General features: G+C 49.9%; 1 protein-coding gene across 3 annotated transcripts in view; it reads left to right on the top strand.

Moving 5' to 3' along the window:
• LOC105490295 (crystallin lambda 1) overlaps nucleotides 1–19,181 on the top strand; it is a 112,976-nt gene extending 93,795 nt beyond the window's left edge. For all 3 annotated transcript variants that reach the window (XM_011755791.3, XM_011755788.3, XM_071081682.1), the window contains 3 exons: nucleotides 11,414–11,519; nucleotides 18,126–18,232; nucleotides 18,613–19,181. In XM_011755791.3, coding sequence (XP_011754093.1) covers nucleotides 11,414–11,519; nucleotides 18,126–18,232; nucleotides 18,613–18,726 — 327 coding nt within the window. In that variant the 3' untranslated portion in view covers nucleotides 18,727–19,181. The remainder of the gene's footprint in view (nucleotides 1–11,413; nucleotides 11,520–18,125; nucleotides 18,233–18,612) is intronic.
• The last annotated feature ends 5,018 nt before the right edge of the window (nucleotides 19,182–24,199 follow it).

Genomic DNA, 24,199 nt, shown 5'->3' with positions numbered 1-24,199 from the left:
CATTGGCTGGGATATCATTTCAGGTCACGCTCCCCGGGTGACAGGATCTCATTGGCTGGGATATCATTTCAGGTCTACATTTTTAAGGCATTAGCATAATGAAGGACATTGTGTTGTGACGATAGACTTCTGGCTGGACAGTAGCTGAGTTTGTTGCCTGTAAGTTCTTTCCCGTGAGGACAGGGTATGTGGAGGTGCCTGGGACTGAACCCGCAACCCTCGGCAGGTTCTCAGCCCGCTGGTGGGAGTCGGTGTGATGAGCTCCGGAAATTGCTGACCGTGGGTTCTGCCTGTCCTTCAGAATGAGGCCATCCCTGTGCTGTCCTTAGGGCCTGGGCTGCAGAGACTGAGTGCTTGGTCTCTTGATTTGTCAGGGCGGGTGTGGTCTGGGGCATCTGGATGGGGCCCTGAGATTCCAGAACTTCATCGCTGAGCTTTATTTCAGACATGACTGTTAGGAGACATTGTTTTAGTTAATGAAGCGTATCTCAGAGATCGTGTAGTAAAATTGGCAGATGAGGCTTGTTGTGGCAAACTTACTCAAAGGTTTCTGTTGAATATCATTGGTATGCAGATACCACGTCCCTGGCTGTGTATGTGTCTCTATGTGTGTCCCTTGTTTCTAACCCTTTCTCTCTGACCCCAGGCTCACGATAGATACATGTGCAGCTAGCCTGGCGCGGTGTCTCACGCCTGTAATCCCAGCACTTTGGGAGGCCGAGACGGGCGGATCACGAGGTCAGGAGATCGAGACCATCCTGGCTAACACGGTGAAACCTCGTCTCTACCAAAAAAAACCAAAAAACTAGCCGGTCGAGGTGGCGGGCGCCTGTAGTCCCAGCAACTTGGGAGGCTGAGGCAGGAGAATGGCGTGAACCCGGGAGGCGGAGGTTGCAGTGAGCTGAGATCGCACCACTGCACTCCAGCCTGGGCGACAGAGCGAGACTCCATCTCAAAAAAAAAAAAAAAAAGATACAACGTGCAGCTCTAACCAGCTTCTACTTAGTTGGAGATTCTCATGTGGTCACTATGTAGCTGTGATTCACAGTCCTAGTTTTAAGACACTGAATACCTCTGGTTATACCAAAAGATGTAAAAATTGATTTAAAAAAAGTAGCTGGGCAGGTGGCATACGTCTACAGTCCCAGCTACCGAGGAAGCTGAGGCAGGGGGATTGCTTGAGCCCAGGAGTCCAAGACCAGCCTGGGTAACATAGTGAGACGCTCTTTTTTTTCTTTTTTTTAAAATAAAGGTAGACTTAATTCACTTTTAATTAAAAACACAAACATATTAGAACGAATGAACAATATGTTGTAACTGCACAGAGGATGAGAATCACTCTCCCAAATCAAAAGCTCACCCAGACAGACCTGCCCCGCGTGGACCTGATGGAGAGCGACGCCCCAGGGGATCTCCCTTGTCATACTGCTTGCATGCTTAGCATCAGCCACCCGCCTCCAGCCGTTTGACTTCCTGAGCAGGGATGCAAATTGTGATTAGGTTTTCCTTTTAGGAGGTTTTCCTTTTAGGAGTCATGGGCCTGTGTGGGCAGAAGCAGGTCCCTCAGGAGGGACACCTGGAAACAGCCCTCCCCATGACTGATTGTAGCTGACCGCCTGTGCTCGGGTGTAGCCGCCTGCCGACTGTACAGTGGGGCCTCTGTGTACCAGGGCCTGGTCTCGAGTTGTCGGCCGGGTTTGCGCGTAATCCGCTGCATTATGAACTGTTACGCTGCAATTAGAATGTAAATCAGCAGCTCCTTGGCAGACTGGGAGGTTACACAAAGGGGAGGCGAGGGCATGAACATATTCTGGGGGGAAGATGGCCTAAAATGTTTACATTTGCTGCCGTAACTACCTCTTACATTTCTCTCACATGCGCTGTGTTCACTTGGAGGTGAATGGTCCTTTGATTTCTTCTCTCCTCTTACCAGCCAGCATTCATATGGGTCTGGTTCTCCACCTCTGCCTGAATTCCCAGGAAGTTGCCTTCTCACCTATTTCATTTTCTGAGCAGGAAGCCGTCTCAGCAGGCTGCCTGCGTGGCCTGTCCTTTTCCGGCAGTCCAGGGAGGCTCTGCCATTTCACTGAGTGGCTTTTAACATCATTGTCAACGTGAGCAGGTGCCCTGAGACCCTGTAACAGAGCAAGGCAGGCCCACTGATGGTTACTCAGATGCCAACTCTGGAAGAGAATCGGTACAAAGCAGGGGCTCCAAGGAGGAGCAGAACCAGGCTCCACCATCGTTTCGTAGGCTTTGAGGTCAAGGACAGGAACAGCAGTCTTGTGGCTGGAAGCAGCAGAGCTTGACAAGAGGAAGCCTGTGCGGAGCCACTGCCAACAGGAGATGGGGTCCTGCTGGCAGCTTTTCTGGAGAAGGACGGTGTTGGAAATGAACTGCTGTGGTTTGCTTCAGACTGTGGTGCACCCGGAATGTGTCCGGGGGAAAACGTTGAGGCTTGAGTAAAATAGCACAGCGCAGACACTGGTGACATATGTCTGGTTTTGGCACAAAGTCACATAGAGCGATGGGCCCAGCGTATGAGGAAGTTGGGGGAGCCAGGAAACAGCCAAGTCCAGCCTCTGCGCCACGCCTGAGCTGGAGGGGTTCTACATTTTACTTAGTTGAAAACTGAACCCTGAGAGTTTAGGATATTTTTAAGACACAACATTTGAAGCATCTGAGTGAATCGCTGATGGGGCTTCCAGAGTTCCATGTATCTCAGCGCTGCCTTTTCTTCCTGCTGCTCTGAGGCTCACATCACCCCAGAAAGGCTGTGTTCTCCCTCTGCGGCTTTGCCCTGGGCTAGGCCTGTGCGGGCTGTTGTTTTTCTCCCTGAAAGCATCATTATATACATAGTGTATAATGTGCCTCAGCCTCCCAAGTAGCTGGGACTACAGGCACATGCCACCACGCCTGGCTAATTTTTTGTATTTTTAGTAGAGTTGGGGTTTCTCCATGTTGGCCAAGCTGGTCTTGAACTCCTGACCTCAAATGACCTGCCCACCTTGGCCTCCCAAAGTGCTAGGATTACAGGTGTGAGCCACCGTACGTGGCCTTAATTGGGATTTGTTTTTCTAGCAGCAATTTTCCATAAGAAGTAGACTTTTTATAGCATTATTTATTATTTTGTAGGTGGCCATTTTCTGAGTAATCACATTGGTGAGCAAGAAAACCCTATTGAAAAGAGAGATACTGCTGATTTATGAATTTAGAGATACCTGATACCTGTATTGCCATTAGCAAGCAAATAAATAACATCAACCACATACTCATTAAAAATCCCCAAAATGCCGCAAAGCTTCTATGTTAGTATTCGAACTCTAAAAAATAAAAATAAAAATAAATAAATGAAAATGCTCTTGCTGTAACACCTTCTAGCAATCATTACCAATAGGTGCTTGAGCAGTAAATATAAATGATGGATTTCAGCTCCCTCAGTTTGAAATTGGGAAGTTAACAGGCCAGGGGTAAGGGTCACTAGAAGTAGAAGATGGGGGTGAGGAGTCCCCAAGAGAAAAGGCAAAAAGAAGGGAGGCGGGAGGTGACAGATTACACCGCATCCCTCTTCCCTTGTGGGAGCCAGCCTTCTTGCCTTCCATCAGCTGCAGGTAGAAGTCAGGTGAGAGGCCACTGGAGCCCCATGGACCATCAAGGCTGGACATGTCTCTGGGTAAGGATGTGGGGAGCAGGCAGATATGGGGCTTGTATTCCATGGCTGTTTTTGGTGTCAGGGCTTACACTCTTTGCGTTAAAACTTATTGTAGTAAACGGTATTCCCAGAGGAACCCTCAATGAACGTATCACTGCCCTCATAGAAGGGAAGTGAACATACTCACATTTATACACGATGGATTCTTTTTGCTGTTGTATTTGTTTTAAAAGTCGAGGCCTTTCCTTTCTTTCAGACTCTGTAATACTGTTGTTTTTCCCCCGAAAGCATCATTATACACATAGTGTACTAACAAAAAGTGCACCAGGAATTAGCACTGGGGCCTGAAGTCCTCCAGAATGCCCCTTTTATTAGGGCAAAGTCTTTCCTCTCTTTCCTTTCCATTTTTGTTGTTGTTGTTGTTGTTGTTTCTATTTAAAAGCTCTATTTTAGGCTGGGCAAGGTGGCTTATGCCTGTAATCCTGGCATTTTGGGAGGCCAAGGCAGACGAATCACGAGGTCAGGAGATCGAGACCATCCTGGCTAACACGGTGAAACCCTGTCTCTACTAAAAATACCAAAAATTAGCCGGGCAAGGTGGCGGGCACCTGTAGTCCCAGCTACTCGGGAGGCTGAGGCAGGAGAATCGCTTGAACCCGGGAGGAGGAGCTTGCACTGAGCTGAGACTTTGCCACTGCACTCCAGCCTGGGCAACAGAGGGAGACTCTGTCTCAAAAAAAAAAAAAAAACTCTATTTTAAAGAAAAGTCAAAGGGAAAAAGACCACCTGTGTTTGCTCTGCCCTAATTCAAATTGCCGTCAGTTTCCTTTGTTCCTGTCTAGTCTCTATTATGAACATGCTGCTCAAGTTTTTATTCATTCTTAATGGCTTTATGGTATTTCATTTAGCTGGTCTTTTTTTTTTTTTTTTTTTTTCTTTTAAATCCAATCTTTCCCTTATTGGGGGATGTGTTAAGGTCAGGCCTCGGTGAGCCTCTCTGCCCAGGTGGTCTCTCCTTCTGAAGTCTTTTCCAGAATAATTCTGGGAGTGGGCTTGCCCTGTGGGAGAGGAACATTTTTATGACTTGACAGGTGTAGCTGAGATGCCCCCAGAGGGGAGACCCGCCTCTCCTCCGGCAGCTGTGCATGTAGGCTTGTTCCCAGCAGCCTGGCCGGGGTGGTCCACCCGGTGTTTCTCATCTTCTTTCCCCGGAGCGCTGACTCCTGCGCGTCCTCTTGGAAGGCTCTTGACAGGACGGGTGTTTTATGGGCGTGATTCAGTGTCCTCTTGCATCAGTTCAGTGTGGTGGTGTTCAATCAACCCTTGTAGCGTTAGCAAAATTTGCTCAAGTCATTCCGCAGGAATGTCTGTGTCTTGCTTCCAAGAAAGCTTGTAAGTGCTGGCAACAGGCCGAGCAGCTCCCAAACCTGACCACAAGCCTCTGAGTAATTGTGGGGCAGCACTTAGCAGTCTTTTATTTTCGACTTATTAAAGTCCCATCTCGGCCTCACCTTCTCCCTGGAAGGTGGCGTGGGTGGGGACCGCTGGGTCACATCTTTTCCACCCTTGCCATGGAGCCAGTTTCCTGCTGCATGTGGGAGAAGCAACATGTGGTGAAGAGCATAGAAAACGGAAACATGTGGGTACAGTGTGTATAAGTGGAGGGAACAAACTCACAATTCTGGCTAGTTTCTCATGAGAGTCTCATGAATCATTGTGATAGTTCTCAATATAAACTTAATCTAGGCCGGGCACGGTGGCTCACACCTGTAATCCCAGCACTTTGGGAGGCTGAGGCGGGTGGGTCACTTGAGGTCAGGAGTTTGAGACCAGCCTGACCAACAAGGAGAAACCGTGTCTCTACTAAAGATACAAAATTAGCTGGGCATGGTGATGCATGCTTGATAATCCCAGATATCCGGAGGCTGAAGCAGGAGAATCACTTGAACCCGGGAGGCGGAGGTTGTAGTGAGCCAAGATCCCGCCATTGCACTCCAGCCTGGACAGCAAGAGCGAAATTCCATCTCAATAATAATAATAAGGAGAATAGACTTAATCTCTAACTCTGTAACTCCCCGTAGCATTTGCAAGGGCTGGATGTTTCTCAGAGGGAGAGTCTAGTACCCCGGCTCATGCTCGAGTTAGTTCTATACAAGTGATTGTTCTTGTCTGGGTCAGTCCTTGAACTTCTCTGGAGATGAGGAAATCACCGAGATTTAACTTTGTTCCATCCTTTCTTTCACTAGAGACTAAGGTGGACGTGCTGGTGTAATCCTTTCTTCTTGGCCGCTGCCCTGGGGTGATCTACACGAGCCCAGTGCTTGCTTCATGTCGCCCTCGTAGGGCTGACGGTGGCAGAGTACTCTCCTTCTCACTCTTGCATTTCTTTATTTGACACTCACCTAAGATAAAACCTTTTGTGACTCCTGACTCTTAATTTTTCTCCTGTTTCTCAGTTGACAGTGGACTTGTGCCCAAACTCTGGCTGAGGAGTGGAAGGACTTGAATAGAACCTCATCCAAATTCCTGGCTAGCAAGTCTGTGTTGCTAGTGGTGATGGTAGTAGTAAAGTTATGGTAGTGTTTGCACAAGAAAAATGTGAAAATTCAGGACCGAGTTTGGGGAAAAAGTAGAGCAAAACAAAATAGATCAAAATCTGGGAATCAGTAAAAAAGAAGTGGATGAGGAAGAATGATATGAAGAAAAATGAGAAAAGCAAGTGAAAATGAGGGCATGCAAAAAATACATGAACCAGAAAATTAAATCTAGGAATGGGATGATTACAGAGAAGGAAAGATGATTCTGTGTCGCTGGTAATCAGTAGAGGAGATAGTCACGGAGGATTTACCCATCAAATATCGTGTGCCTCCAGCACGCAAGTGTCTCTCCTGCCTTCCTCCTCTGGGACTGTCTGAAGGACCAGAGTACGTACCGCCACATCTGTTAACCCTTTGCTATTGTTATGTTGTTAATTGTTAGATGTGTCTTGCTTCCTCCTCTCACAACCCCACAAAGAAACAAAAGTGCTTGATCCAAGATCCCCGAGGGTATCTGTCCCCTGAGAGGGTCAGCTTGGCCAGGCTACAGCATCCAGTCAGTCAGTCAAACTCAGTTTAGATGTTGCTGGGAAGGTATTTGGTAGATAGTTGACTTTAAGTAAATGAAATTATTCTCCATAGTCTGGGTGGGCTAAATTCAGTTCATTGAAAGGCCTTGCAAGCAGAACTGAGATCTCCCTAAGGAAGGAGAAATTCCACCTGCAGACTGTGGGCAGTTCCTGCCTGGAGTTGCCGGCCTGCCTTCCTGAAGTCCTGTCCATGGCTTTCTGACTTGCCAGGCCCACAGTCACATGAGCCAATTCCTTGAAATAAAACTCTGGATGTATGTGTGTATGTGTGTGAATCTTATGGCTCTGTCTGGTAGAACCCTGAGTGATACATCCCTAAACCTTTCATTCTACTTAATATTTGTGTCACAGCAGTTGGGTATGTTAGTAACTATCTTGCATTTTCTCCTTCACGGATGACAGTCTTGTGGCTCCTTTCAGCCTGGGCATTTTCTCCCACCACATCAGGTGCAAAGTATACATACCCAACTGCTGTGCCACTTATATATAAGCAAATGATTATTTGTCATTGTTATGATAATATTAGGTCACAGATGTCACAAGGCTTTGGGTGGAATTGAGCTCAGTGGCAAAATTAAGCAACCTGAGCTTCAGAACATCCCATATGGGAAAGCTTTAGTTCGGCACCAAGTGCAGCAGGGAAAACTCAAATGTTTGCCTTGGGGACATGAAATCCTCGTTGTGGAGCTTCTCAACCGAATGCCTTGTGGTCCTTTTCTTTCTCTGTATTTAGCTTCTTGGTAAAAACTCAAGCTTTAAGAAACTATTTCACAAATTCAAACGGGCCAGAAAGGAGGAGTGAGAAAGGGAAAGTATCAAAACGTTTTCCCCTTTTCTAACTTGTTCTACTGGTGAATAGTGACTGATGGGAGACCGACAGCCCTCCTCTAGATGAAATCAGGCAGAGCTGAGAACACGGGAGTTGGAGGGAATGTGGCTCCTCCCACGTCATGGGGCAGCATGGAGGACCCTTCTCAGGCATTAGTCGGGAGCTGTTAGCTCAGATGACACAAACCAAAAGGAACTGCTCTTGGGGGACGCACGTTTCTTCTATTTTGCAATCCTAAAAGTGATTTTTTAAAAATCGGCTCTAAAAATACTCAATACGATTCTAAAAGAGCCAAGCCAAATAACACGGCAAGTACAGGGTGGCTTCCGTATTTGCATACTTCCCAGGTTGAATACTAAAATGAACACTTGGGGCTGTTTGGAATGTTGGCCTGGAAACCAAGGGTGAGGGACAGTCTGCAGGCCGCCTGGCTGCCTTTCACAGCATTCCAGAGCATTCCAGAGCCCACGGGGGTGCGAGGGGCCACAGCCCAGGCCTTCCAGCAGCCTGGAGAGAGGGCAGGGAGCCACCCTTCCTGCCTCCAGACCTCCTGCCAGGGAGAGCAGGCGGCAGTGCCTGTGTTCCACACAGGCTTCTTGACGGTTCCGGGCGTTTCTGTGGGCCTTCTGTAGCTCTCCCCTACCCCCACGATGCGCCTGACCCCTTACAGCTTTGCTGTTGGGAGGAAAGGAGGCGACCCTCCTCACCTTCGCAGTGACCTGCACGGACTGATTCGCTTTCCTTAGCAGCCACAGTGAACATGGGGTAGGGTGATTTAGAACTCGCAGGAAACCCGTGAGATCCCACTTCACCCCACCAGATTAGCCATACTTTGCAAGGGTGAGGACACCAAGCGTGGCGAGGCTGAGGCGCGAGGGACCTGTTCCACACCGTGCTGGAGGCCGGGCCGCAGCGAGGGGGAGACGCGCGCTCTGGGCCCTTTGCGCGTGTCCCTGGCTGCCCTGCGCGCAGGAGCCCCAGACTAGCCCCAGGCCCACGGCCGCAGGGTGGGAGAGTAAACGCAGGTCCCTGCATGAAGGAGATGGACACATGACGCAGGCTAATCTGAGAAACAGGATGGTGAGAGACAAGTCATGCAAGGACGCGCGCTCAGTGATTCCGTTTACAGGAAGATGAGAAACGGACCAGCGGCAAACGCTGCGGCTGAGGAATGTGGACACGGGCGGCCGGTCTAAAGCGGGAAAGCCGCCACCGCAGAGGGCAGGTGCGGGCCAGAAGCGGGCGGAGTCTGCGGCGGTCGAGGCCGGGGGGTTTGCTTTGTAACTTCTGGAAACGTGGACTGTGGCTTGTTCGGTCTCGATGCGTGTGTGTCCCATGTGCGCACACAAAACGAAACGCAAAGTGGCTGTCCAAAAGGTTGCTGCGGGTCCCAGTGAGTGGCCCTGGCCCTCGCCGGTGGCGTGGCTCTGGCGGTCCTCGTTCCCGGGCCGGGCCTCTGCTCCCGCCTCGCCAGCGCGCTCTGCAGACGCAGGTGTCTAGACCCGCACACGGACCCGAGGCACCGGGGTGTCGCCCGCCGAGCCGGTTAAGGGGCACGGCGGGGGTTTTGAACCCCTTTTCTCGCCTCTTGGGGGACCCCTGGGGCTGCCCTGGAGGCCCAGGCACCTGGAAGCCAGGCCCAGGCGCCCCAGGCTCGCGGTAGGGCAGAGGGCGCCTCCCTGCAGGCCGCTGTGCCGGTCCCCGCAGAGCCCTCGGCCGAGCAGGCCCCCAGCTCCGAGATGGCCTCTGGGCAAAGACAGGCTCTGCCCGCACCCCGGGGAGGGAGACGCGCTGTGGACCAGCGGCCCGGGCCGTGGCTGGGGCCGGGTGCGCGCGTGGGGAGGTGCCCCGGGGTAGGGAGACCGGGCCCAGCCGAGGACAGGCGGGGCCGCCCAGGCCGCGATGGGAAGGGCGGGCCGCACCGTCCACGGAGCCAGCGCCGCTGCCTCTGCCCCACCGAGCTGCGGGAAAACACAGCGCCCAGACGTATCCGATGAGACCCGGGGCGGCGGATTCCGCGGAGTGCTGCCCGTCTGGTCCGTGGAGGGGAAAAGGTGGCGGCTTCCCTCCGCCCGCCCTCCTGCCAGTGGAAATGCCCAAGGGGGAGGCATCCTCCGACGGGAGGGGCCGCAGATCATTATCTGCGCTTCCCTGCCTCCGTCCCAAAGCCACGTGAGGCCAAGGAACACAGGTGGCTGATCAGACGTCCAACCTCAACACATAACAACTTGCCTCTTGCTTTGAAATTTACATTGCAGAAGATTCTAGGGCCCCACCTTAGCAAACAAACCCGTGGTTCTAAGCTGCATTTCATCAAAGAATATCACTTTTTACGAACTCATTAAAAGTTGAACAAGGCCGGACTTGCAGGCGGGTGAAGCCTGGAGAGCACCTTCCCACGTCTTTTGGTGGCTCTAATCTTACTCCCCCCGGGTCCTAGGCAGAAATCTAGAAAATCCTTCCTGCCCTTTTCCTAGGATGCCCCCTCCTCACGCTCCCCTTGTCCTCAGCCTGTCCCACTCCCTGCAGCTGCAGGCTGTCTGTTGGTTGTAGGGTGAGATGAGGAGGCAGGGAGGTCAAGAGGAATTGATTTCAAACCCTAGTGGATTGCAGGGACGGAAAAGGTGAATTTGTGTTTGACCATTTCACACACAAAAAAACCATATATATATATATATATATATATGACTTTTTTTTTAGACCGAGTCTCGCTCTGACACCCAAGCTGGAGTGCAGTGGTGCAATCTCAGCTCACTGCAACCTCTGCCTCCTGGGTTCAAGCGATTCTTGTGCCTCAGCCTCCTGAGTAGCTGGGACTAGAGGCATGCACCACCATGCCCAGCTAATTTTTTATATTTTTAGTAGAGACAGGGTTTCATCATGTTGGCCAGGCTGGTCTCAAACTCCTGACCTCAGGTGATCTCCACACCTCAGCCTCGGAAAGTGCTGGGATTACAGGCATGAGCCACCACGTCAAGCCATTTATAACATACGATAATATTATAGTTTTGTCCTGCAAAATTCAATCAAAATACTATCATAGGTTGAGCATCCCTAATCTGAAAATCCAAAATCCAAAATGCTCCAAAATCCAAAACTTTTTGAGCACTGACATGAGATAGCGATACCTTTGCTTTTCTGATGGTTTTGTGTACACAAACTATTTCATGCACGAAATTATTGAAAATATTGTGTAAAATTACCTTCAGGCTAGGTGTGTATGAAACATAAATAGATTTTTTGTTTATTCCCAGGTCCCTTCCCCAAAATATCTCATTATGCATATGCTAATATTCCCAAATCTGGAAAATATCAGCCATCCAAAACACTTCTCATCATAAGCATATTAGATAAATGGTACTCAGCCTGTATAGTGCTTTGGAGAAGATTTTGGGATCCTGCTTTAAAGAAGTTAGGATGGAAGCGGTGGTCATGAAATCGTCTTTTTTTTTTTTTTTTTTTTTTTTTTTGAGACGGAGTCTTGCTCTGTCGCCCAGGCTGGAGTGCAGTGGCGCGATCTCGGCTCACTGCAAGCTCCGCCTCCCGGGTTCACGCCATTCTCCCGCCTCAGCCTCCCGAGTAGCTGGGACTACAGGCGCCCGCCACCTCGCCCGGCTAATTTTCTTGTATTTTTAGTAGAGACGGGGTTTCACCGTGTTAGCCAGGATGGTCTCGATCTCCTGACCTCGTGATCCGCCCGTCTCGGCCTCCCAAAGTGCTGGGATTACAGGCTTGAGCCACCGCGCCCGGCCATGAAATCGTCTTTTTACAGAACTCATCTATGCCGCCCATTTTCTCCATGTAGGAAGGAATCGTGTCTCCTAGCGACCTGGACCTTGTCATGTCAGAAGGATTGGGCATGCGGTATGCGTTCATTGGACCCCTGGAAACCATGCATCTCAATGCAGAAGGTATGTATCTGGGGCCAGGTTAGGAATTCCATTCTATTTAGTGTTGTCATGGGTTTTGTAAACCATCACATTTTGCCTTTTCTTACAACTGAATAGAGACAGTAGGATATATAGGAGATGATGGCCAGCCCTGGTGTTTCACAGACGAGGCAGGGATGCGAAACGCTGTGCACTGAGATGTCAGTCGTGCGGAGTGCGTGCACCGCAGGGCTCCGTGTGGTGCGTTCTGTTCTTCTGCTCGAAAGAAGAGAGGTGGGTGATGTCACGGAAACTCCGCTGCGTGTCACCCAGCCTGGCAGAAGGGAAAGTGGTAGTTTCCTGAGGAAGATGATGACATTATTTCCAGAGGCAAGAAGAAAAGACAGGAGGCTGACTTAACCCTTAACCCGCAGGGACCTCTGCTGGATGTATCTTCTGCCCAAATATGAGCGAGGTTTTCTTCTAGAAGGCTAGGGGGCCCACAGTGAGGGCTTCCACAGGCTGGGAGCTGGGGAGGGGCCTGTGGGTGGGGCAGACCAGACACTGGCCAGATGCCGCCTCCAGAAGGCTTGGGGGGAATTAGGTCTGAGCCCATTATCTGTGATCTGGTAACTCTAAAGGAAAGACGACTTGAGAAGGACAAGAAGCTTCCGAGAGTGAAACTCTGTCAACCAGATTTTAATTGATCCAAAAAGAAGATGTCATTTGATAACCAATAAAACTTATAGCACATTAAAACGAAGTAAATTTTAAAAACTATGTATAAAATCTGGAGAGAGATGTAACCTAGATGTTGTTATTGCCAGCTATCTCTTGGTACTGAGATTGTAAGTAACTTTTAGTATCTTTTTGCTTGTCTGTGTTATACATTTCTACAGCTACTATAGATTAATAGTAATATTACTAACTTGGAAAACGTATAGAAAGATAAAAGAACTATTGTATGCAGCTCCATGGTCTGCATTTAACAAAGGATACTGAGAAGCTGGGGCTTATCTAGAAAAAAGTGACCAGCTCTCTTGTATGTCTCTCGGTCTGTATCTTTTGTGGGGTGGAAGTGGAGTGAAAGACTGGAAATGGCAAGCAGACAGACAGGTTTGGGCTCAGTACATGGCAGGAAGAACTTTCTAGTAACAGGAGCTGATGTCCAGGAAAGGTCCATGCTTTAAGTGGGTAACTGAGCAGGGGGCTTGGTTGCCTGCCTGTGGGAGGTTTAGAAGTTGAGAGGAAGCTCCCTCCATGAGAGGGGAGGTTAAGAGGTTGTGACCTCTCTCCGTCTGTTTGACTTCAGTTCTATAATTTCAGTATTACATTTTGGTAATAGTTCAGTCAATTTTCACAGTAGTTAATGAAATGTGCTGTCTGATGGATAATTCAAGGCAGCTTTACTAGACCTGTTCCTGCACATAGCAGGTGCACAGATGATTTCTGAAGTGGATGGGCCGCGTGTCCTCTGCTTCAGTCCTGATCAGAATCAAGCTAAGAGGAGCTAAGGGGAGCGGAGGGAAGAGGGGAATCTGCTCCAGCACTTGTGTGTTAGTTTTATGGGAAGATAACCACTGAAGAGAGGAAGATAATGTAGAGAAAGACGGCCTCATGCAATGAAACAAGAGTCTTGTTGTATTATTAACACAAAGTCTTAGATCATTTCAAACGATGTTTTCAACCAGAACCTCAAAACTTGTGAGCGTATGTAAGCATTGGAAATGTATTTAGATTTGTATATATATTTAAGCATTTGAAATGTATAGAAATTTATACATTTGAAATGTATATAGACGCTGCCTGATAACCACGGTGTTTTTCTTTCTTCTTTTTTCTTCTTGAGAAAAATAAGATAATTGAGGTGTCATAATAAATAGATAGGGACAGAACTGAGAACAGCTTTGACTTTCAAACAAATAGAAACAGAAGCCAATGAAACCAGAAACTCAAGAATCAAATAGAGTGGCAGACAGGAAGGAGGCCCATAACAATTTTTCAAACAAAGCAGATGTGATAAGAAAACCTAATTGGCTTCATATGATAATGGTGGACGGATGTAGCTTTCAACTTCAGAGCATTCCGAAGACCGGAGTTGGAGAGTTATAAGATCTGGCCGGGAACCCATGGAGATGTTCATCATTCTTCCCTGTGTCACCCAGAATATATCAAGATTGGAGTTGGGAGAATTTTTCTTCTCTTCTGATACTGTTTTCATAAAGCCAGCATCTCAGGTTAAGGATAGTTATTAGCCTGAAAAGCTACCATTTATCTAGAACTAGTGCAAATATTTTAGGATTTATTTTTAATCTAATGAAATAGTGTCTGAGAAACAGGAGGCCAGCGCGCCATTGCCTTTTGGCTCCTTTTACAAACAACACCCTTGAAGGACGTGCCCTCAGAATGGTGGTTCTGGCCTGTGGAGCCAGTGGGCCAACTACTTACCCTGGCTTTCCAGCCTACTGGCTGTATAACCTTGGGCAAGTGACTTAAGTTCACTGCGTCTCAGTTTCCCCATCTGTGAAATGGGGACAACAGTAACTGCTTCCTCAGGGTGGTGTGAGAATCGAACCAGATGGAAGCTCTTAGCTGGATTGCTGGCACCTATTAAGTCCTTAATAAATGTTGTATTCAAACAGAGTTTTGTCTTGTTTGTTTCATGTACTACTTTTCTAGTTTTTTTTGTTGTTGTTGTCTTATTTTTAGTTTTTAAAATTCTTCCAAAAAGATTCACAAGTGCAGAGAGAGGAATAAATACAGATTAGGATTTTTGCTGTGGCGTGGAGAAGCCTCTAGAGCCAGGTACCTAGAGTTTCCCAGCCGGGTTTATTTCTTTGCTAAGCTTTAGACTCACAGGTCAGTAGAGAGACGAACTGCTCTGTCTTGTCCCTGGGGCTGTTTGGGTTCCTCCTGCGTTTTGTTCCACTTGAAATGAGGACATCTCAGAATCTGGCAGCATGGAAATCACCTCCAGGGGAAGTGGATGTTTATTTACCATTTTGCCTCACAGATTTCCTCTCCTGTGTAGACACTTGCCTTTGTTAAAACTGAGATGCCTGGTGGCTAGTGGGTTTGGTTGATTGACGGGAAGTGATTATTTGCCAACCAGTGGAAGAAGGTGAGCCGATGGGCGGGGACTTGGTGAGGTAAGGTGAGGGGCCCAGGTCGGTTCTGCCTCCCCTACCCTGGGCAAGTCCTCACTCAGGTGGGAATTTGATCCTGAGAGGAGGAATGAGATAATGTCGCTCTGTGCTTTGAGGCATTTTTGATCTTCCTTAATGAGTTCTGTGAAACCCTGTCTCCAAAAAGCAGGTGATTCACATAGGTACGGGTTCCCAGCTGTGTGAAGGAAAGCCGGACTTCCCCGGTATGGGTGGCAATCAGGGCTCTCCAAGGAGCTGATGTCTGGAATCCCTCCTAGTGGCTGTGGCCTCGGGCTGGGGTCAAGGCCTCCTCTGGTGCCTGCTCCATACATGGGAACAGAAAGGATTCCTGCCTGTGCACCTGGGCACTCACTCAAACCCGCTGTTCCTCAGAGGCCCACAGCCCAAGGCTCCCAAGTTAGAAAGCAGCAAGTTAAGCTACATCCAGTCTCATGAGAATCAATTCTTTTTTCTACCTTTTTTCTTTTTCTGCATAAGCATCTCTTAAGAAATTAGGTTCAGAATCTTCTAAAAAGCCAAGCTGTACAAGGATTTTGGAAGAATTAGAACTCAGAAGGACAGAGGGCATGGAAGCATAGAAGAAAAAATACAGGGGAGGCTGGATTCGATGGAAATCATGGGGAAGGGCAGACCAGGGGGATCAAAAGTGACGTGGGCTGTGTTGTGCTTTTCCTATTTCCAAAGAAATTGGCATTTTAGAGTAATTTACACCCAATTCCCCTCTTATGGTGTAGAGAAACCAAAATAATTGTTGAAAATAAATTATACCTCCCTAAAATGGAAGGGGGGGAGTTGCAAAGAACAATCACAGTCATAAGTTTACTGGAACATGGTTGTAAATAATCAGGCAGGTGCAGGTCGTGAGTCTAAGTCACGGCGAACTCCTGCCCCTGGAGGCTGCACCCGTCTCATGGTGAGCACGTGCTGTGGGAACCTGAACTTTGTCACAGACAGTGAGGGCTCTTCGTCCCAACAGCATGTTACAAAAAGTTTTTATATCACTAAGACTGACATTTCAAAGGGTTTCCTGAATAAAAATGGGGAAAAGTATGAATTGCACTATCATGAGTTCCAGCTTTATTCCAGAATAAAGCATTAGAATAAAATGCTTTATTCTGTTTTGTAGAAATAGATGTCCCTTTAAAACTTTACAAAAGCAGAAGGAAAGAAAGTTCTAGAAAGCTCCTGGGAGATTCAAATGGTTTCACAGGACAGGGGGAGATAAACACTTGCTCAGAGAATGTTCCAGAGGGCAAGTGCTGCGTGAACTGAACCCCTGGCCTGTTGCTGCTCTGGTAGGAGAGGGAGATGGAACCGGCTGCTGAGGGGTCTTGTGAGGGCACCTGCCTGCCTGCAAGGTGGGGATATGCAGCCACAGCCACTCTTCCCATTTTCTTCTAATTTAATATATTTTCAACTTGATTCTTGTGTCTCTGCCCCTCACCCCAAAAGGAAAGAATAAACTGTATTTGTGTCTAGATTTATCTCCTTTCGTTTTAATACATAAACAACTAGCAAAAGTGAAGTAAATAATTTCCCAAATGAAATAAATGTGTAGGTTGTTTTCTGTTCTCCAGAAACGCTAGGCCACCTCCAGTACCTGTGCAGTGCTGGAAAGCTCAAGAGCCTTCCAGAATTCTGCGCTGCCAAATCAGCACAGGTTAAATGAGATGAAACCCCTTCTTTTACAAACAGAGCACCCATCCGTTACTTTCAGGTGCGCATGTCAGAAAAGTTGGTGTGTTTGAGTCGTTCACCATTCAGAACCATTTTGGGGGAAATTTTAGCACACTGAGAGAGAAGAACTATTTGAAGCAAATAAATTGCAACCCAGTGATTTTAGGCTTTCACATCAGCATAGGTCAATCAAAACTAAACCCCAAAGCTGATGTTTGTTTGTTTATTTTTTGCTTTTTGAGCGTATCTAGTACCGATGGTTCGTATTTTAAGTTGATCATCCACAGTTTTTGTGGGGAGTGGGAAGCTGAGCTGGGGCAGGCGCTGCACGTTCTGCGGCTTCCTTGGTCCCCGTGTTATCGTTGTAGGCGGACTGACCAGTTGCTGAGCCTTTAAGGGTTTGAAAGATGTGGGAAACGGTCAGGGTGGCGGCAGTAGCCCAGGCTGTGTCCTCCATGGCGCCCAGAACCAGAAACGCCGCCTCCTCCCTTTCCAGGATCCCGGCCCGGGCTTCTGACTTGACTTGCTAAGCACAGGCCGGCACCGGCGCATTCGCCTCCCGGCAGCAGGGAGGGGAGGAATGTGAGGGAGAGTGAGTCTGCTTGGCCCGGCGGGTCGGGGCAGGCTGGTGCCGGGTGGGGGCCGTGACTGGCCTGCGCTTTCCCCTGGACGCACCCCATTCTTGCGCAGTCAGCCTAACCCGTGCGGCTCCCTCCCTCTCCCTCCAGGGTAAGTCTCTTCACCAAAGTCCCAGGGCCCTCTCCTTAGAATCTGAGAAATCATGGCTCCCCAAGGCTGGGGAGCAGCAGGAGCGTGGGGAGCGTGCATGGGGGCTTGTGCAGCCGAGCGCCTGGCTCCATCCACCCAAACCAGCAGGGCACAAGCCAACATGAGCTCTCCAGCCAGTGCTTCAAGTACCTGCAGCCTTGACGGTACCCAGTACAGTGGGGTCTCACTCTGTCACACCAGGTTGGAGTGCGGAGATGCTATCTCGGCTCACCGCAGCTCAGTGCTAACAGATCTGTGGCCTAACAGTGAGATAAGTGATGGGTTTACCTGAGATCTGACATCTTTAATTCTTGGAAAATGCGTTTAAGCGTTGTACACAAATAACCCCGTACATGGCTGGAGGAAACACTTTTGGTGACATTAGGACTTACTGGGGTAGCCAACAAATCCGTGTGTGAACGCGGGCCAACCGGAGTGTCCCGTGAGATCGTGAGATGCACCAGCAGAGGTGGCATGCGAGGTCTGAGGGACCTGGCACTTTTTTTTTTTTTTTTTTTGAGATGGAGTCTCGCTCTGTTGCCCAGGCTGGAGTACAGTGGCGTGATCTCAGCCCACTGCAACCTCTGCTTCCCAGGTTCAAGCAATTCTCCTGCCTCAGCCTCCCAAGTAGCTGAGATTACAGGCACCAGCCATGCCACCTGGCTGATTTTTTGGTGTGTTTAGTAGAGACAGGGTTTTACCATGTTGGCTAGGCTGGTCTTGAACTCCCAGCCTCAGGTGATCTACCCTCCTTGGCCTCCCAAAGTGCTAGGATTACAGGCATGAGCTACCATGCCCAGCTAGGCCCAGCACTTTTTGACATTCGAACACCCAGGAGCCAGTGGGCAGTGGGTAATGGGGAGGGTTGTTTCTCCAGTGCCAGCAGGCCCATACACATTCCCCAGCTCTGTCTTGTCTTCACAGGGAGGGAGGAATATAGCTTATCTGACCCCAGGGTAAAACTCTCTGAATGCATTTCTGAGTTTTAAGAATGTTTTTTCTGAGATTGTGGATTCTTGTCTTCATGCAATTCCAGGTATGTTAAGCTACTGCGACAGATACAGCGAAGGCATGAAACATGTCCTAAAGACTTTTGGACCCATTCCAGAGTTTTCCAGGGCCACCGCTGAGAAGGTTAACCAGGTGCGTAGACTCACTGTGGAGAAGCATGTCGGCCACCTGCAGCACTTGCCGCCCCTCACCTCTGCGGTGGGTGGGCGTGCATCTGCAGCTGGAATCTTGGCCCTTGATCTCAGTGTTTCCTCATTCATAACTTTGTTCATGCTTCCATCATGTCACCAGGACACCTTAAGGACAGGGTGACCAGTAAACTGGTAGCTCACTGTGACTTCTCTCTGAGGGACTGAGGTCTTTCAAGATTTGGAAAGCTGCCGTTCACTGAGGGTTTACTGCTTTTGCTTTCAAAGCAGTTTCTGCACAGTTTGCATAAACAAGAGCGATAATTACACTCCTGGTAAATTATTTCCTCTTTATTGTCCTTTTTTTCCTTCTCCTTCTCGCAGGACATGTGCGTGAAGGTCCCTGATGACCCAGAGCACTTGGCTGCCAGGAGGCAGTGGAGGGACGAGTGCCTCATGAGACTTGCCAAGTTGAAGAGTCAGGTGCAGCCCCAGTGAATTTCTTGTAATGCAGCTGCCACTCCTCTCATTGGAGGCCCTGTTTGGGAACCCTGGAGCTCTTCATCAGCCCTCTGTGACACAGGGAGCAGCCCACGGAGATCCTAAGCTGGCTGTCTTGTGTGCAGCCCGAGTGCGGTGGTGCAGGCCGGTGGTCTGCCCGTCGCTTTGGGTCGTAGCCCTGGGCCTGGTGGCACAGCAGCACTTGCGTTCTCGGGGCTGTCGATTTCCTGCCACCTGGGCAGATAACCTGGAGATTTTCACTTTTTCTTTTCAGCTTGATTACGTATGACTATATTTTACAGCCAGTGATTGTAGTTTCATGTTCATATGTGGCAAAATATTTTTGTAATTATTTTCTAATCCCTTTCTGAGTACTCTGCGGCCCTGCCTTTAGGAGGCACCTCCCTTCGTTTTGCTAACGCTTATTCTGAATAAACGTTTTTGATTCCTTACAGATGTCTTTTTTCTTCTCACTTTTTTTCTGAGAAACACAGCATTTGATCCTGTGACCGGCGTATTTTAGGGTGACCACGACGAATAAGTCATAAGCAGATACTTTTTCCCAGGCCCTTCGTCCATCTCTCAGCAGACATCCAGCAATGTGTGCTTTTCCCAGAGTAGCTTCCAGTGTCCTGAGGCTGTATGATCAGATGATGTTCTTGAAACACCACTGACTGCCCAGCCCTTAGACACCCCATGTCTCTAGCAAATTAAAGGCACCAAAGTTCTACACTAAAGTACCTGTTTGATCCAACATTCCATTATTGTCTTTGATGTGGTCTTTTCCTAGATCTAGTCCCAGTACATGCCCCACCACCCGCAAGGCCATGCACACCACAGTGGCCAGATGCCACCACTGGGCTCCCTTGACACTTCCCAGCCTTGCAGCTTCTGGTGCCCAGCTTCGTCCAGCAGGGAGATGCCTTTTCTTGGGGCCAGGGCTGTGGAGGTGTTGGAAGCAGTGCCCCGGTCAGGAGCTGTGTAAAAGTGGTCATCTTGGCTGACCTGTGCTCACAGGCTCCTGCCTCGCACTTGCTTATTCTCACAGCATGCGCTGAGCGACTCTGATGTGCCAGGCATCCCACAGGTGGCCCCTGCCCTTCAGAAGGTCACCATAAGAGAACACAAATTGAGAATAAAACAGGACTGGTGCTCCAGAGGAATCCAACACAGGAGAGCCTGGCCAGCTGCCTGCCCTGTGTGCCCTGGAAGGCCTTGAGGAGGTGGCCCATGAGGGGGCTCAGGTAACAGGTGGAGTCAGCCAGCCCTTCCAGGAGGAGAGCATGGGGAAGGGCTGGAGTGCTCTGGAAATGAGGAGCTGCCCACCATGACCAAAAAGGAGCCCTGGAGGGGATGCTGAGTGGGGCCAGGTGGGGAAGAATCCAGGGACTGTGCCAATAGCTGGGCCTTCACCTAGAACCAAGCATTCTGCAGGCAGGGAGTACCCCATCAGGTCAGGCTCTCGGAAAGCTCATCCCACAGCAGAAGGGACCAGCCTGGAGGCAGAGAGTGTTGGGGTCCACATGAGAGCGGGTCGGGCAGCGAATGTAGAAACCATCCCAGGTGGAACCCACAGTCCCCGCAGGACCTGAGAGAGGCGGGAGGTCGGTGCTGATGCCACCCACGAGATAAGGAGATTAGGGGAGAGGCAGGAAGTATGAGTGCCCGATATGCAAACTTCACTGAAAAGGTGATGTGGCCAGACATGAAGGAGGCTTTAGCAGGAAAAGGATCCTTCTCTTCATCTGATTAAGTTTCAGAAATTCCTTAACTGGTGACTAAATCCCTCACCCCTCACACCCTGTGACCTACTGACAGAGTTCCTTTCCGTCAGGCCTGCGCTCCTCCCTGAGCCTCCGGCTTTGGCTGCTTTCCTTCTGCTCACTCCCGGGTCTTGGCCCTGTCACTGTGCCGTCCCCTGTGCCTGCAGGACTCCCCTGATGAGCCGGCCAAGGCCATCTGCAGTTCCCAGGCCCAGATGTGGGGTCGCTGAAATGAGGGGGGCATGGGGTGCAGGTGGCCCCACCCATGGCCTGCTGGGCTCATGGCATCCCTCAGCCATGCATGCCAAGAGGAGCGGCCACGGCAGCCCTGGGCAGCACTGGCGCCAGCGTGCAGGGCGGACCTCTGCATGACTTTGAGGGACATCCATTCGTATAAGTTCTATTTTCCCACTTTTGCTGTCAGGCATTTTGTGTGGATATCAGGCATGTTCTGGCAGAAGGAAGCAGACAGAAGCTTCATGATCTTGCTTGAAGTAGGCACAGTGTGCAATGCGGAGTGATCAGCTGTGGGAGTGCCCAGAGAGTCTCACGTAAGGGCTGAAAAGGCAGACTCTTCAGGCTTGAGAGCAGCAGCGAGCTCATTTACGGTTCTAGGCCCAGCTTCAGGAAGACAGTTATGGAAACAGCTGGATAGAGCCAGGAATTGGCCCAAGACACAGCTAAAGGGAGAGCGGGGTATGTGAGCCTAACCTCACACAAAACCCAAGCAACAGGCCCTTCAGATGTAAGTGGGAGGGCTTCAAAGCAATCACCTCTGGCTTATGGAGGCCTTTCTGCTTTTCAGTTTGCCGTCCCTGGGGTCCGGCTACCAAAGCATTTGTTTGCTTTGTTAGTTTAGCGGCTGTATAATTTCATGTGACAGTTTTACCGTAAGTATCCTCTTTCTGTTCCAGGATCCCATCCAGGAGCTCACATTGCATGTCATTGTTCCGTCACCCAGTCTCCTCTGGTCTGTGCCCATTTCTCAGCCTTGCCTTGCTTGGAGCAGGAGAGACACACCTTGGACAGGGTGTACAGGTGGGGTGTGTGTGCAATTCTACAGAGGTAATCAAGGAAGATGATTATAACATTTGTGCAGAGACCCACAGGAGTGTGCAACCAGACCACGGGGAGCTCTAGGGAAGAGCGCTGCAGGGAGAGAAAACAGGAGGGCAGAGGCCCAGAGGTCAGGGTGAAGGGGTGCATCCAAGGGACAGTTGGATGGTCCATAAGGCTGAGTGGCAGGAGTGAGCGATGGAGAAGGTGGCGGGGGACAGACCAAGACAGGAAGGGTGGGAGCCGAAGGCTGACAGGAGGATTGGCTCATACTCTGTGAGGTGGGAGGCCAGAGGAGCAGCGCCATCTCGCTCTGTTTCTCAAACCCCTTTCTGGCTTGGGTGGAAGAGGGACTGTCCAGAGGCTGGGGTGGAAGCAGGGAGTCCAGGCTTTCTTGCCACTGTCTTGGTCAGGGATGGCAGCAGAGGTCTGGAGAAGGAGGAGGGGAGCAGCAGCCAGATTCTGGAGCTGTCTTGGAGATAAAGCCAACAGGATGGACAGACAGCATGTGGGGAATGAGAGAAACGCAAATGTCAAGGACAACTCTTCTGTGGATGGAGGGAGAGTTGCCGTTTCCTGGGATGGAGAAGATGGGTGGGCAGGAGAGTAGAACCCAACCATGACCAGAAAGTTGCTTGCTAGCTTGGTGTCTGAGCAGGGGTGTGGTGGGCGCTGCTGAGCCGTGACAGCCTAGGGGAGGGAGCTTGTGGTTCCGTGGGAAGAAGCTTGGCCCTTCATGGTGATGGGGAAGAACACAAGACCGGTGCCTAGGCTCCCTCCACACTCTGTTGTCACCATTTTGTCTTCAAAGAGATGAATAAGGGAACTGTGGCTGATTCTGCCACAGTTCCCTTATTCAATAAATGTGTTTAGAGCAAGGACTATGTAGGCGTCTGAGGCTATGGAATTGTGTTGACCTTGACCGTGACAAGTTCACAGTCTGGTGGGGAAGACGCACACATGAAGAGAAAAGCATAATTTAAAGCTGCAAGTGCAACCACAGAGCCATGCACAGGGTGGGTGTCCCAGGAGCACCCGGGAATGATGGTGGGGGACAAGGGCTGTCGGGGTGTTTCCTAAAGTAGGTGATGTTTCCGTTGTCAGTCCAAAAAGAGAGAAGAAAAGCCTAGTAGAGGTGAATTCCTACAACCTAGAATAGCATCGGGTCCATAGAAGGGACCAAAGGAGTAATTGTTGAGGCCAGGCACGGTGGCTCATGCCTATAATCCCAGCACTTTGGGTGGCCAAGGCGGGTGGATCACCTGAGGCCAGGAGTTCGACACCAGCCTGGCCAACATGGTGAAATCCTGTCTCTACTAAAAGTACAAAACAAAACAAAAAATTAGCCGGGCATTGTGGCGGGCACCTGTAATCCCAGCTACTTGGGAGGCTGAGGCAGGAGAATTGCTTGAACCTGGGAGGCAGAGTTAGCTGAGATCGCGCCATTGCACTCCAGCCTGGGTGACAAGAAAGAAACTCTGTCTCAAAAAAAAAAAAGAAAAAAAAAGAAAAAAGAAATAATTGTTGAAAGAAAGAATGAAAGGGCATAGGAGGGAGGAGCCGCAGATGGCAGAAAAGCGTATTGTGATCGGGGTGGCCTGGACCTCCAGCCCTGGCCCCTTAAAGGCGACGCTCTTTGTGTGTGTCTGGAAGACATCCCACCCCACAGGGCTTGTGCAGTGGGCTCGCCTTCATCCTGTGCTCATTTCATTTCCTGTCATCACGGTTTACCTTCATTATGGGCCTCACCCTGAGACCAACCTCACATCTAAGTGCAAAGGGCAACTTAAGCACTGATTAAACCCCCAAGCCATATAGCGGTCCAGCGTTTTCTAGTTCTGTTGGCTTCCTTCTAGCCTGGCTGACATCACAGACGTTAGCATAGTCCATGGGGCAACTGAGAGGAGGGTTACAGGCGCTTCGGTATGTGTCAGCACTGTCTCTTCAGATCTTTCTCCATGTTCCTTGTATCACTCTCCCTTTTATGTAGGCAAAAGCTAGAAACGTCTACAAACAGGCTGCCAGAAATCCTGTATGTAAATATGGCACAAAATATCATCATTGGTGAAGCTTCTACACACAGCAAAGGCACCTAGAGAAGACCAAGCCATCTTCACACAAGCGTCTCGGGCACGGAGTGACACGCTGGAAGCCTGAGGAAGGGACTTGAGTCCAGGGACTCTGCATTTGTCCTCTTTGCATCCCTGGCCCTCAGCCCCAGTGCTGTTCATAGCAGGTACCCAGCAGGATCTAAGTGCAAGGCCACAGACACAGGCGGAGCTCCCAGTCAGGGAGGGTGGCATCCCTTTGCCAGGCTGGTGGACATGGGGAAACTGCCCACTTGTCGCACCTTGGAGGATGGGGCAGAATGTGGGGGCTTCAACCCCACCCCTAAGTGTAGATCACGAGTGTGAAAGGTATTTCCTCAAGTGGTAAAGGCTGCTGACACTGGAGCTTTTTTTTCCCTTTTTTTGAATGGAGTCTTGCTCTGTCGCCCAGGCTGGAGTGTAGTGGTGATCTCGGCTCACTGCAAACTCCGCCTCCCAGATTCACGCCATTCTCCTGCCTCAGCCTCCAGAGTAGCTGGGACGACAGGCGCCCGCCACCACGCCCGGTTAATTTTTTAAGTATTTTTAGTAGATGGGGTTTCA

This window comes from Macaca nemestrina, chromosome 16 (assembly GCF_043159975.1).
Source record: "Macaca nemestrina isolate mMacNem1 chromosome 16, mMacNem.hap1, whole genome shotgun sequence".
NCBI lineage: Eukaryota > Metazoa > Chordata > Mammalia > Primates > Cercopithecidae > Macaca > Macaca nemestrina.
Note: the sequence above shows the minus strand (reverse complement) of the source record. Positions and strands in the feature narration are given on the sequence as shown.